The sequence below is a fragment of the Symphodus melops genome, assembly GCF_947650265.1.
Source record: "Symphodus melops genome assembly, chromosome: 16".
NCBI lineage: Eukaryota > Metazoa > Chordata > Actinopteri > Labriformes > Labridae > Symphodus > Symphodus melops.
Genome location: NC_136706.1, coordinates 20,459,729 through 20,474,571, shown reverse-complemented (window position 1 = coordinate 20,474,571; position 14,843 = coordinate 20,459,729). Strand labels below are relative to the sequence as shown.

The 14,843-nt window shown below is 40.7% G+C and overlaps 1 protein-coding gene across 4 annotated transcripts in view; it reads left to right on the top strand.

Annotated features, from left to right (window-relative positions):
* Positions 1-14,164, top strand: part of LOC306837355 (uncharacterized protein) — a 63,708-nt gene extending 49,544 nt beyond the window's left edge. The window contains exons 1-3 of one of the 4 annotated variants that reach the window (XM_079365004.1): positions 7,377-7,513; positions 11,429-11,824; positions 13,288-14,164. In XM_079365004.1, coding sequence (XP_079221130.1) covers positions 11,529-11,824; positions 13,288-13,756 — 765 coding nt within the window. In that variant the 5' untranslated portion in view covers positions 7,377-7,513; positions 11,429-11,528 and the 3' untranslated portion in view covers positions 13,757-14,164. Of the gene's footprint in view, positions 1-7,376; positions 7,514-10,813; positions 10,991-11,428; positions 11,825-13,287 lie in introns of those variants that run through there. The other 3 variants (XM_079365005.1, XM_079365002.1, XM_079365003.1) reach the window with 3 other exon arrangements.
* The last annotated feature ends 679 nt before the right edge of the window (positions 14,165-14,843 follow it).

Genomic DNA, 14,843 nt, shown 5'->3' with positions numbered 1-14,843 from the left:
AAAGCTGCTTATGAACAGGTTTGTTTGGCTGTGAATTGTAAAGTTTATGATTTCTTTTCATTGCCCAACTCTTTAATTTTGCTGACAGGTCACCTTTTGACTTCACTGAAGTGAAGGAGAAAGTTCTACAGATCCCCTGAAGTTTTATTTCAACCCAAATGTTCCCCTAGGTAACTTCTGCAGGTCCTTCAGTTTGAATATGACGTGGTAGAATGCCTCCTGAATCATCCTACATCTAAAATGTTGGAGACCCAAACGCCACTCATTTTGTGATGTCAGACAGCGTGAACAGCGCATTCCAGTACTAGGCCTTCATCAACATGGATGAAAAGCTGTCCATTGTTTTGCTGCTCTTTCCCAGATTAAGGAAATTTAAAGGACATTCAGTGTGCAGATTTGTCTTTTTAGACTTGTTAAGGTTGTGCATCAGGAAACTTTGTTCATAGTCTTGTGTGCTCCTTCTTTGCTGTTTCTGTTCTTTTTGTAATACCACCAGTTAACCTAAATCCAGAATGCGTATAATTAGCAAATAGGCTGAATGAACATTGATGATGTGATCTGGGGTTGTCAATAAAATCAAAATGGTTTTTGCAAGTGACACGTGAAAACTTATGAATCATGTCTCCCATGCAGTTTCAAGTATTCCACATCTTTGCTTTTTCCCCCAGTTACGTTAAAAACCGTTCGGGTCTAAGTGAGCGATGTGGTTCATGGTCTTGGTCTTGGCTTAGACTCACCCTCAACAGTTGATGTGAAGCATGTTATCAACAACATACTTTGCCGTCAGTCTTTTTAGTCCTTGCTTACGGGTCGTGGAGATGGTGGTGATTTAAAATCAGGACTTGTCTATTTGGATGGAGTGAATCTTCTTCAGTCTGTCGAGCTAATGTCGGATGCACCTGGGTTTAGCGTGGAGCTAAAACTGTTGTTAAACTTGGTGCTTGGTGAGATTAGAATGACCATTGTTGGCAGTTTTCCTTCCTTTCCATAGATACGATCACAGTCTTCTGGTCTTTTCCACCTGGTTCAGCTTCTCTACACTTCACTCAAAATCTTACATTCATATGACTTTTAAACTACATAAACATCCATGAGAACTTATTAGAACACAAAGAAGCTGCCAGATGATTGCTCACCTGCTTGAATGGAAGTGCACTTAAAGCCGTGGTTCTCTTTGCGTTTCATTATGAACGTCAGAAACATAAAAAGACCAATCAAGATCAAGTGCTTCTCAGCTGATTCACTGAGATTAATGTGTGGCTACTTTAATATATAAAATCCCACATTTACTAAGAAAGAAGATGAGAAGATTTCCCGATGTTGTTGAAAGCTTTGTAAAAAGCGTTATTTGAACCCTTGAGTTCAGACTGTGTTGAGGTTAGACTGTTTGACCTCCATGCTGTTTCTAAGGTCACAAACTTTAAACTGAGTGAATGTGTAACGTAACGTTTAAGGAGCAGAAACAACCCATCATAATTTAGTTCAAAGGCACCTTGACGATTATAAAAACTCTGAACCCCCCAAAGGTCACATGAATATGGAAATGATAAAGTGATTTGAACCATCACTTAATGAGTTTTTATGAAGCATTTGGTTAGAGACTAATGAAACCCTTTTGACCCACATCTCGTCTCCAAATCCTGGACAAACAGAGTGTGACTCCATCGTCCACTTTGAATCATGAGTTGTGACAGCTAATACTAAAATACACTCTGTGGTCCCAAAGGTCTGACATGTTTACCCTGCTGTGGAAATGACTGATCTTGTGCTGTCACAGTGTTCCTTTTTAAAAACATAAACGCACTAAAGACAAAAACATGGCACCACTGGTAATCTTTTATAACCATCGTATTTTTAGCTGTCATATCTGCTGTCTTTAAAACGGCTCCCTGGCCTCAATGTGTCAGGTTTTTAACGTGAAACCTCGGCAGGCTTGGGCTCGTGGGAATTGGTGTGTTGTTGAAGAAATAAAGAAGTGGTAAATGGTAAATGGACTTCAGCTTGTGCGTCGCTTTTCCAGCCTTCTGATTACTCGAGGCACTTTAACACCGCAGGTCACCCACTGATGGCAGGGGCTGTGTGTGAGGGCCATCTGTATGAACTAACTCACAGCGCAAGTGATAGCAACTCTATGTTTAGCATCTTGCCCATTTGCACATGGGACATGTGGCTGCAGGAGTAAGAATTTGAACCCCCAACCTTTCGTTGGAGAGACGACCAACTCTCCCACTGATCCACAGCCGCACAAAAAGAATCACTGCTCATCACAAAGTTTTCATTTATAGATTTATGAAGTTATTGCTGACCTATTCGGCGCTCACACTCTTAAATTATCCTCCAAATGTGTAAACTAATAGAAACAAAACATTTTTGTTGTACTATTTATTTTACTCAGATTATTGGATTAGCTCTCAGGACGGTCATATCAATACTGCAGTATTGGTCCTTTGATGCCTAAAAAGTTATGTTTTGGAATTGAGTACTCATTATGTCATCTGTCATTAAATGCTCTTCGTTTGTTGAAAAAATAGCATAATCATACAAATTGCTTTGGCAATTTGAGAAATAATCGGTATCAGTATCGAAAGAATTACAACAAAAAAGTGTCACTGTCACATCGATTTGAAAAAACATTTCACCCATCACAAACCTGCACCCGAGTTTGAAATTTAAAGGGATACTTCACCCATTTGCATGAAGCTTTGTATCATTAGAAACATGGTAGTAGTGTTGAATGGTCGTGAATCTAGCCCTCATTTTGCCCTGAGACGAGAAAAATGTGTTTTTCTTTGCCTGGAAGTTTTCTTCATGTGATGCAATATGACGCTTTTTGCATCACATGAAGAAAACTTTCAAGCGACGAAAAACCCATTTTTCTCGTCTCAGGGCAAAATGAGGGCTGGATTCACGACCATTCAACACTACTACCATGTTTCTAATGATACACAGCTTCATGCAAATGGGTGAAGTATCCCTTTAAAACAACAGTCACTCACCGCTCTCTAAACGCCATCAGTGATGAAGCGCTGATAGAAACCTGTGGAGCTGTACACATAGATGTGTATGTGTGTGTTGTTTGTGTTTCAGTGTGTGTGTGTGACTTTGGAAGGTCGAGCTCTTCACAGAGACTCATTTAACAACAGAACCAATTCCAGCCTGATGATTGCCTTCAAGTCCCCTGAACAGCTCGGGTTTTGTCCTCTACTCGCCCATTAGGCTTCCATTCACTCTCAAAGAGTGTGTTGATACTCAGCAGAGAAGGGAAGAGGGTCACCACTAAGTGATCAAGGAAGAACACTTGAAGCCATGTTTACGCCAGATGAGAAACAATTATCTGAAATGTACATTCAGATACATTTGGTAAAAATGATGAGACCTGCACAATCTATGTTTATGTAGCTTTCACTTTTTTTGACATCCTCATTAACTTTCTCTTCTTCTGAACATTTGCTATCCTCCCCTGTTCAACGTAGGAGCATCGCGTTTGGGAAAATATAACAGTCGTCATTGGATAGTCACAGAATCTCTAAGCGGCCAAAGTCAGAATTTTCCACTGGTAGAAAATGTTAATAAAACAATTCAACAATTATGTACTGTATTTAAAGTGGATACAAACATATCAAACAGCATGCACATCTGAGAACTTAAGCACTGGATACTGAACAAAAAACATCCGAAGACGGAAAAAATAGTCCTCACACCAGAAGCTGCTCCAATTAAAATTGAATTAAATTGAAAAATGACCACCTGTAACGTTTCAGGCCCTCGCCCCTTCATCAGTTAGTTATCCAGCTACTGTACTTCCTCTAATTCTAAGTTTTCACTTTTTAAGGGCTGTATGTCTTTAGAGGTCTAGTAAGACTGACTACAGGTTGAACTCTTAAGTATTCTTTATTACTGCAAATGTTTACTTTCAATCAATAAAAACAAGCAGCCAGATAATTATGAACTCTCCTTTTGATTGTATAGAAAGTGTTTTAGAGTTCAATGCCAACATGAATATCTGTTAAGGAAACAGAAAGGGCAGCAGACATCTGTAAGGTGATGCAGGCCTTGTGCTGAAACACGTCCGTTGTTTGTTTTTTTTGGATCCCCGTTAACCACCACTAAGTAGCAACAACCCTGCCTGTGCTCCCTTTTTTCTGTTTTGAACATAAATCTCTTAACATTGTGATCAAATACAGAAGTCCAGGTGCGGCTGGAAAATCCACGTCAGTGTGCAATAATCAAAATGTTCTGGCTCTGCATTGATGCAGAATCCTCGGAGACCATTCTGTTCATCACCTCTACTGTATATTATATTATATTATATTACATTATATTATATTGTACAGGCTTCAAAATAACAAACCTATTTGATATGCAACTTATACAAATGATGTCCTAAAAACCTTTTAAATTAACTTTTATACCTGTGTGTTTAAGATTACACCACCAAAGATCTGCTGTCTTGATTTTTGAGAGCTACTATTTGATGGCATCAAATTGAGCATCAGTTCAAACTTGTTACATGAATGTAGGACAGCTTTGAGCGTGCAGAGTGGTTTCTTAATGTGGTATATTTTATTTACAGTTTGTCAAGCCGCATCAATCATATTCTGTAGTCTCTGCACTCCCTAGAGCGCCCAATGCTACCGATGAAACCGCCCCTTACATCAAATCCTGATTCAAACCCTGTTGATATGAAACCAGCAGTACTCCAGCAGATCAGTGAGTTACCTCCAAATTGAGATCTCTAGCCATGCGGGGCAGATGAAGGTTCGGCTGGGCTGCAGAGCGGTGCCATCCTGACAGCTGGTGAGCACAGGACATCGGCTGACTAAGAATCAATGTGGACAGCTGAGCGACCGCAGGGCAGCCCTGTCTGAGGGTCAACGCCTGATAACCTTGTGCTGTCTGCAGATGAAATCTGATCTGACAGCGCGGAGCCCGAGGCCCAGCACACGCATGTGAGAGCTCAGATAACCATCAGAGTTGATGGACATGGTGTGGGGAGGACTGGGAGGCACCAGGGAGTTAGCAAAAACACTTAGCTCATTAATTAAACAATTAGTGCTGACTTTTTTAGGCCTTGTGAATGGTCTGTGCAGAGTTAGGTCTTTGACTATGGCACCTGAGGCAAGTCAATGGATCTGTCCCTGTATCCAGTTGATGTCAAGACACCTGTGAGTGAGATATTGAGCTCCAAAGGTGTTACTTGTCACTGTGGCTGTCAATACACTCCTGATCCATAAAGAGCTGAGGAAATAAAAGGCCAAACACTGACATGGAAGAGACCTGATCAGCAAGACTGAATTACATCTTCACAATTGCATCAAATATTTATTCTTTTTCATCATAAATTAAGTTGTCTTTCCAGCATCACATTTTGCTGAGGTAAACAGGCTGCAAGGCTGTAGTTACCATTGACAACGCAGAGGTCAGATGTCGACAATACAATTCTGTCAATCTCTGTCCCTCAGTGGATCACCTGCTTGGAGCGTGTATTATTAAAGCCTGAGCCCCCCCGCTTTTTTCCTGCAGATCTCATCAGCGGGCCATTAAAGTTTCTTAACTACCTTGCACAGATCTGGGATTTCTAAAGCCTGTTCACATTACTAAGTAGCTGTATTTCTTGTAATGTATCTGTATGATGATCCTGAATGGATTGTGTTAGGCGAAAGAAAGTTGAACCCAAAGGCCTTGTATTGTATGCAATTGCATTAATTGATAGCTGAAGTTAACGACAGTGAAACGTTTCCATAGTTCTTTATCCTGGGAAATGCAGCTCTGAGCTTTCACAGTGATTTAAGTTAGATCTTAACCATTCCTGTAGTTATTCCACGGGTGAACATGTGGTTTCCTGCCCGCAGTGTCAGTGTGAGACCAATCAGAGCTTAACCAGGAGGCCGAACACATAGACCCCAGGAAGCACCTTTCCTTTAGGATTTTTTTTCTTTTTTTTTTCAGGAAAACAACTCGATTGTATTCACATCCAACATTTCTAAAAAAAGATTTTCTATTACATTTTAAATCTGAAAATGTGACCCCTTTCTGAGCACCCCATCTTTGCTTTCAGTCAGAGGGGCTCGAGGGGCACTTTTAATTTCCCTCTGGTTTAATAAAATGTAAAATAGATTCATAATAGTTCATAACACATTTCTATTTCAAATAAGTTAACTTTTTTTTACTTCAGTCATATGTTTCTATCTTTAAACTGCACTTGATATCATTGACTTTTAAAACTCATCCTCTGATGCAGTAGTTGTTGCAGCTTTAAAGGTTGGATGCTATTTTTGGGTTGTGTTGAATCTCCATAACTTCTGCTCAGTGACCAGTAAAGTCATGTCAACCTCTTATGGTTGAGCAGAAGAGGCCCAATCACTCCACTTTAAAAGAGAAATAAATGACAGAAGACGATGTGTTACTCTGATGGAGTGCACTCTTATTCAAAATAGATTAATTAAAAAAACATCAGATTCTGCAGGCAGCTCAGTTTTTATAAATAACCGTTTATTTCAGTGCAATGACTCCTGAATATTTTTCAAAACCAGGATTTATCAGTTATTTTAGGATACGAATCGCACACAGAGTCACTCATCCAGCCCCCCCAAAAAATGTTACAAAAAACACTTAAATTGCATTCATTGAAATGTTAAAAGTTCATAAAACATGCCCAGCACAACCTCTGTGGACTCGTGCTCTTCTATTCTCTTATGTACAATTCTCTGATCTTAATGAATGCTCTCTTGTTTGCAGATGCCTTTGAATATGCCAAACATACTGTGCAGTAAAACAAGTTATCTTCCTCTTAATGCCATCTTTAGATTCATAAAGACTGGTGCCTTTTCTTGTACGTAGATAAATGTCTCTTTGGAGGGCAGATCTGATTTGAAGTGAATAGATGTGCTTTAAAAAAAAACAAAAAAACAAGTCTTTATCTTTGTCTATCCCTGCTCATCTTTCCTTGTGCGGGACTTTGCCCTTGCTGATTCTACAGGTACATTTCCATAACAAGAAAAATGGTAATCAATACACTACACCAATAATTCATGTTACGATTGGAAATAAACAATGAGCAGCGTCTCATGGGTACAAAGAATAGAGCTTTCCTGTGTTTTCTCTCACGGTCGTCCTTCACCACCACGTTGTTTAGAGACAAATCTGAGACAAATCTGCCAAGGTTTGTGTGATGTACCATGTCGAAATTCGTTTGGCTGATTTTTTTTTTTTTAAAGGCAAAAAGGATCAATATGTGTTCACAAGCCATATCCCATGCATTACATTTGATGAATATTTCAACTCTTTAGATGTCCTATTTAGCTTTTGTTGTCGTGGTGAACAGATCAGCTCAGGTGTTCAGTACTGTGCTGTTCTGTAAAGGATGCTGTTTGTAATTGCTAAGTGTTTGTGTCCTGAAGGGAAGATGTTTTGACATCCACTCAGGGGAGTCTCACTGAGAGGCTCCTCATGGTCTGTTCATTTGCAGTGACCCTGTCTGAAGCCAACACAGGATTTTCATCATTCAGCTCATGTAAGTATCAAATGACCCGTGTGACCCTTTGATCTGCGAGTCATACCTTAAATTACCCTGAACTTATGTTATCTGGATTTTCTGCTCTGTACAGAAACTTTTCTGCTTAAAGTGGATGCAGAGCGTTTTTCTAAATTTAGGATCTCAAATATTTCACGTTTGTGGAGCGATTTACACATTAAAAAAAATTGTCAAATGGCTGTGTAGCCTTATGCTCTTTTTTTTCAAACTTTTTTCACATGAACACACTATTCACTTTCATCACTACGATTTGTTTAAAACATGTTGGCACACTTATTTGCTCATAAGTGTCAGTTCTTCCTTCTTGACCAATCAAAATCAAGAACGGCAACACATCCAATATCCACTTTGTCATTAACAATGTCGGAGGAGGGTACGACAGGTTAGATGAACTGCTGCCTCATGACTCCATTTCAATGTTTGTTTGTTTTTCTTCTCTGTGACATTTCCTTAAATAACGCACATATAACTCATAAGAAGCATTTTAAAACAGATCTTTTGGTCTCCACTGAGGAAATTAGCAGTGCCATGAGCCAACCTCAGTAACCTAGCAACCAAAGTTGTGAGCGCTTGGTTACAGGCTCCTAAGCTGCTGTTTAAAAGTGTTAGCAGAAACTATTGTATGACCATTGAAAGAGTGTTCCAAAGTGAAGAGACACAATCACCAGGTTCTTCTTGCTCGCAATTTTAATTTTAATTTAACCTTTATTTAACTAGGAAGAGAAAACTCATTGAGATTAAAAATCTCTCTTTGCAATCAGACACCGGTCAGAAGACCTGAGGGATCGACTGGTGAAGTCAGATCAGCGATATGCACAGGTGCCTCATCATGCAGGCCTTAAGAAATGAAAATAAGGATAATGTATGGAAACCAGACTCATCATCTCGCCTCCTGTGAGATTACAATTGCAGACAAACTGCGCTGAACTGCTAAAAAAAACCTCAAACTGATTCTGTCAGCTTTTGTGTGTGGTTCAAATTGGTTTGTGAGGTCATGCAAGGTGGGTTGAGAGGTGTGCGTGAGTCCATAGAGTTGGAAATAAGACAGGATGTGGGTGTTTAATGTGAATGGACAGGGGGTCAAATGGAGCTGTTAGCTTGTTATCTTTGGAGGGAAAAAAGTCTGAAGGAAAATCTTTAAAAATGGAAATTAAATGTCTTTTTGATTGACTTTAGTTCATGGTTTAATCCTCGCACCTTTAATTGACCACTTCATGTAGTTTTATACATGATCCTTTCAAACCTTCACTATACGTTTAAGTCGAATAATTCATTGTTATTCAAATATGCACCATGCTCCATTTTTCCCTCGTTCTGCCTTTAACCCCCTTCGTACTTAAACACTTGTGAATGTGATGAGCAGTCCCTTGGGTTAACAGTGGGTGGCCAGTCAAAGAGCACTTAACAGCTCCCTGCTAGTCTTTAGTCATACACACAGAAAGAGAAAAAAAGTCCAATCAGTGAAGTCCTTCAGCCTGTCAGAGCGGCGGCTGCTCACTCTCATGGACCCAGCCATATTAGCACTTCACATTAAGAGCTCATGAATACATTTACATCTGTGAGGATTGTTAACTGGAGGATTCTCTCTGCTGATTTTCAGTCCATACTGTCTTAATTACACCGCTGCCGGTGTCAGCACCATCAACCCAAACTCGTACATCTTCCACATTGTCACCATCGTCATTATTATTTTATTTATTTTATAAGTAAACTTTATTTTGACGGGTAATCTCATTGTGATGCAAGGTTTCATTCTGAAGACATACCAAGTTATTACTTTCGTAAAATATTCTTCATATGCACTAATGGTCCTTCATCATCCTCATCGTTCTCATTAAATCTTCCATGTAATAATGATCACTGTTTTCCTTGTTGTCTTCATTATTCTGAAGTCTCTTCTTCATCATCCTTTGTGAGTCACATCCTCGTCAGGTTCTTATCATCCTTAAAAAACAAAAACCTCCCTTCACATTGTCACCGTCATCATCATCATCATCATCATCACCTTCATCATCATCAACGTAAAGACGTAAAAACGCGTAGCCTTTTCACCGTGATCCTCTTCTTCGTCACTATCCTGATCCTTGTCTTTTCTCTTATCATAAGGATCTTCATCACATCATCATCAATTCCATCACCATCATTACTGTCATCGTCATCCTCTTCATCATCATCTTAATCCTCCTCTCTCTCTCATCGTCATCGTCCTCCTTCTTATCATTGTATAAAGGGGGAGATTTTCTGTCACACTTTGTCCACAGGGGGCGCCAAAATAGGCCGTATCCAAACATCGAGCTGTAACGCAAACATCAATGAAAGATACATTAATTTCTATGTTCATTTAAAAGTGTATATGCTATACTGATGATGCTCTTCAAGAACCTAAATATTTTTTTTAAATATTTATTCATAAATATAAAAACTATTGAAGTGATTTTAGGACCAGAAAGAAGGCTCTTTGTCCCTGATATTGTCTTTGTGCTTTTAAGAAAGAATTCAGCTCCTGAGTCCTGTCTGGGTGGATCACTTCCTTCCAGAACTATAATTGTGCCCCTGATAACAGATCTTTTAATATTACTCTCTTCTTCAATATCACAGGATTGTGACGGTGCCAGGCAGGGATATTGAGTGTAGTGCTGAGAGTTCCTCCCTCTGGCTTGGCATCAAAACTTATTAGACAGATAAATGAGAGCTGGAGTTGCGTCGGAGTCTGGCCTCTTTCTCTGCTCGTGTGTCATTTATTCGTGCACTGAATACGGGCTCAATCAGATATCAGGAAGCCTTTCACAGCAGCCACCATCTTTCTGCATCTGTTGACCTACACCGGCTCTGCCAGGACTAATGTGGGCTGCTTTTGGTGGTGAAAAACTGGAGTCTTATTCACTTTGAAACTGCTTTTTGTTCAATTCTTTTTCCCAGATAAAACCTGGATCCAAAGGTCAGACTGTGTAGTCCTGATTTTCTGTTTGCTGTTTTGTTCCCTTATTCATCAAAGCAGAAAGGCCATGTAAACCCCTTTTAACACAACATTTACGTTTTGGGCCTTAAGTTTATTTTTTTCCCTGACAACCTCGCTGTCACATAAAGGGCTTCATTATTTTATTTTTTTGCCCTATACGGATGGATGACGTCCAGACATATTTGTTTGAAGGCTAAAAGAGCCTGTTTGAGAGCTGCATTCAACTCAAAATGAAGTCCTTAAAAAACGACATCCTTGACCAGTTTCCTGTTACCATAGTGATGGGAAGTGCTCCCCAATCATATCTCTGTACCGAGTGATGAGGAAGTGCACGGTTTCCTGCTTGCTTCGCTGGTTTCCTCCCATTGGCTTGCACTCAGGAATCTGCGCCTGATCCTGGAAAGTCACAAAGTTCTTAACCAGCGCCTCGGTTCACTTCATCATTTTTCATCACATGGCTTTCAATATTTAATGAACCATCGAATCACAATGAGTAGGTAAGTTGAAAATATCTTTTTGAAGATCCACAGAACACTGAGTCAGCGTGTTTTGAACTTAACATGGTTCAGGAATGATCCTTGTCTGTTTATAATACAAGTCTTAAAAGAGTAACTAGACACCAGCTAAAAAAAAATCAGTCCCGTCACTTGTTACTTTGATTGTTCTGTTGTTCACGTTACCACGGTGATGTCACTGTGTATGACTCAGCATGAAGTCACTTCTAGCATGCTGTACTGTTCACACCAATCATGAAGTGAGTAGTATGTAACCACGACCTTGTAGTTACTTTTTTACAGGAAATCAAAATGAGAATCTTTTAATGAGTGTGCCTGAGATCTACACTTGCTAGAAGTAATGTGGTTCATGGCGATCAGGTGTTTCGGGAAACTCAGAACTTTCTAAAATGGAGTGATTGATAACTTTTGATGTTTCAGACGCCCGCTTGAGAAATCTGCTTTCACTTGCCAGAGTGTGGCAAATATGGTGCAGTAATTTAAAACAAGCCCCGTTCCCACTGGATCCAGTGTGGCAGCAATGCAGGTTGTTCATCAGGTCACCAGCAGCACCTCTCTACAGATCCCTCCTCAGGCACACACTCAACAGCCAATCCCTCTGGACACCATCAAGTCAGCTGTGGTCCAGGCCATCATCAATCCCAAACGGGGTATGGAGGGACCCCTCCAGACTCCACAGACCCCCCGGACCTGCAGCTCACCCGGAGCTGGGAAATCGTGCTGGAGCCTGGATGTGAGGGTGGTGGTGCTTCTGGTGTCTGTGGCTGGAGTCGTGATCCTGCTACTGCTCTACAGACTTCTACAGCTCAGACACAGGTGTGTACACATTTCAGACCTAGGACATGTTGATCTGTTTTTCTACATCCAAGGATGTTAAGCATTTAAAAGATCCTGTGAGGATTTTTTGTTTTGTTTGAAGCGACCTCTGTAGACAAAGCTGTACGTCTGATCCCTTTGCTCATCCCAACCTGTACATGCTTTAGAAGTACTTTCTGACTAAATACTCATCCTGAAGTCAGATAGATAGATAGATAGATAGATAGATAGATAGTTCATAGACTAAAGCCTTTGTTAAATTTATTAGTATTGAATTTATTAATCGTCGTTTTTGGCCCTCTGTGTTGGTTTAAATTTGGGAGTCCTCAGGGGGCCCCTACTGGTCTGGGGCCCCAAGCAGTTGCCAACCATGCCTGTTGACAAGCAGCCCTTTGGCTGCAAAAACAAGCACTTTAAGTACCGTAAATTCCGTACTATTGAGCGCACCTGGATATAAGCCGCACCGGCTAAAAATAAGTAAATAAATGTATTTGTACATATATAAGCCGCACTTGATTATAAGCCGCAGGTGTCCACGCTATAACAAGAGCTATTTACACAGACGTAGGCTACCGGTAACATCCGCAAATACTGTAGCGTCCGTACGGACGTTAAAGGACGACGAGAGCGTTCAAATAATAACTTTTAATAACCCGATCACTGTCGGCCGTGACCACGCCGTTTACAGCGGAGAACAAAACCATAACTTGCCGTAACAATCCAACTCTCTCCCCCAGCGTTCTCTCATACAGCCACTCAACACGTTCTCGCTGGTGCATTCACTGACTCTCCACATAATCGGAATTATGAACACATTATCAACTACTGACTTTACAACATGAACCGTTACAATACGAAGCCTAGCCGACGGTGTCTGTAACACGGCTGATGAAAAAGATGACCGTAATATATTTCACAAGAAAAAGTCCATCCATTCACTGCCTCAGAATGACTTCATTACTCACTTCCTCAGTCTCTGTTGTCGCTGTCAGTGTCATCTTAACGTGCAGCAGCTCTGTTAGCTTCTTTGACAGCCAGGTCGATCGCCTTTAACTTGAAAGCTACATCATATGTATTTCTCCGTGTGTTTTCCATGATGAGGGTGCGTGCATGAAGCGCAAAATGACTGATATTAAGATCCGACGTGACGAAGTCAAATGTTTTTGCGGCAGAAGCTCATTGTCCCCCCATAAAAAATCCATGCATTAGCCGCACCGGAGTAGAAGCCGCAGTGCTCGAAGTGTGAGAAAAAAGTAGCGGCTTATAGTCCGGAATTTACGGTAGTTCTGCACCAATTATACATTAAAATCTAATATTCAAAAAGTTTGCAGAACTTTACAAATATTACATTTTCCTCCCTAAAAAGACTTTCAGTGTTTATTATCTTCTAACCTTCTAACCTAAAGCTCTTGCTTTAACTCTATCAGAGTGTTCAGGGTTAATGATAGTGTTGTTTTCTGCAGGTTGAGGATGGCCCAAGCGAGGCACGCTCTGGAGTACCACAGCTTCTTCCACAGCGCCACCTACACGCTCAAACAACCCGAGCCGTGTCTGGACCTACCAGCCAAGAACGTTTTGCTCCCTGAAACTGCTCCACCTGTCCACACTGTGAGCCCGGTAATACCCACCGCTACTGTAACACCACTTCCACCTCCACCCATGTCTTCTCCACCCCCCTTGCCTCTCCCCCCACCGCCTGTCCTGCCTCCTCCGCCGCTCCACGCTCCACCTTCTCTCCCTCCAGCGGCGGCTGTCCTTGCCTTTCCTCTCCCCCTGCCCATAATCCACACCACCCCACCCAGCCCCCACCTGTCGTGGGGCGCCTGCTCGGATGTGGACGTGTACTCTCGGATTGGAGCTTACAGGCCGTCGAGGCTCTCCAGCATCTCCAACCACTCAAAGGTCATCCTGTTTGAACACTCGTCTCTCTGACCTCTGACCTCAGACACAGAACAGGACCAGAAACTTTTATATTTGAGAAGACTCTACATATTTCTAAGAACGCTGTTTTTAATTATCCGAGGATAAGGAAGTGTGTGTTACCAAAGATGAGAGCAAAATTTACACCAATCACTATTGCTTTTCAAATTTGTGTTAATCGCTTCATACTTTTTGTGACAACATGTTCAAGTGAGCTCTGGTTCGAACAGTGCACCAAAGTAGTAAAAAAAAATAGACCTCAAGTTGGACTAAAATGACAATGACTTATGTAAATATAATAAAGTTATAAGAGCGATTGAAAGGAGTGGGAGTATCAGAGATGATAATGAGACAATAACAGTGTGTGCTTTGTGGCGCTGGTTTTATTGCATTACACAATTAAAGGAAACAAAATAACCGATTTTTTTATTCATTTTTGATGCACAACACCCACAATGATAGACATACAAACAAAGTACAAAACACAGTTATAAAGATAATGTTTAATTTAGTTTTCTCTCATATTCATACTTTTTGTTCTTCGCATACAATGTCTTGTGTTTTTGCAGTGTAGTCATTGTAGTAAAGCTCATTGTTCCCTCTCTTGAGGCATTTCCTGAGCTGCTTTTCCAGGGCAGTCCCTCCCTGTTCTTCACCATTCCCGTCACTCAGTGTGTTTCCTCTCACTCTGCTTTACACTTTGGCTCACTTACGATCTTTAAGTCTGAATGTGGCACGTGACAACTTAAGACATGTCTCTTGACTTTGTTAAAAAACACAGTGCAACCATAGCAAACTCCTGAATGATTACATCCTTCAAAACATTTACAGATTTGTACAGATTGATCGTTTTTTTAAATTTCCTTGTTGCCTCCGAGCAAATCAGCCAGTTCCTCAAAGTAGGTATTTAAAGCTCAAATGTGCAATACCTGCAAACCAGTCATCTGGCATGAATGCTTTGCACCAATAGGGGCAATAGTGGGGATAAATGTATATGCCTGCAGGTGGCAGTATTGTGTACATGTCATTCAATAGGATAGGATATAACTTTATTCAGTCAGTAAAAGTCAATAGCAGAAATCAGCAGAGATAGGATTGG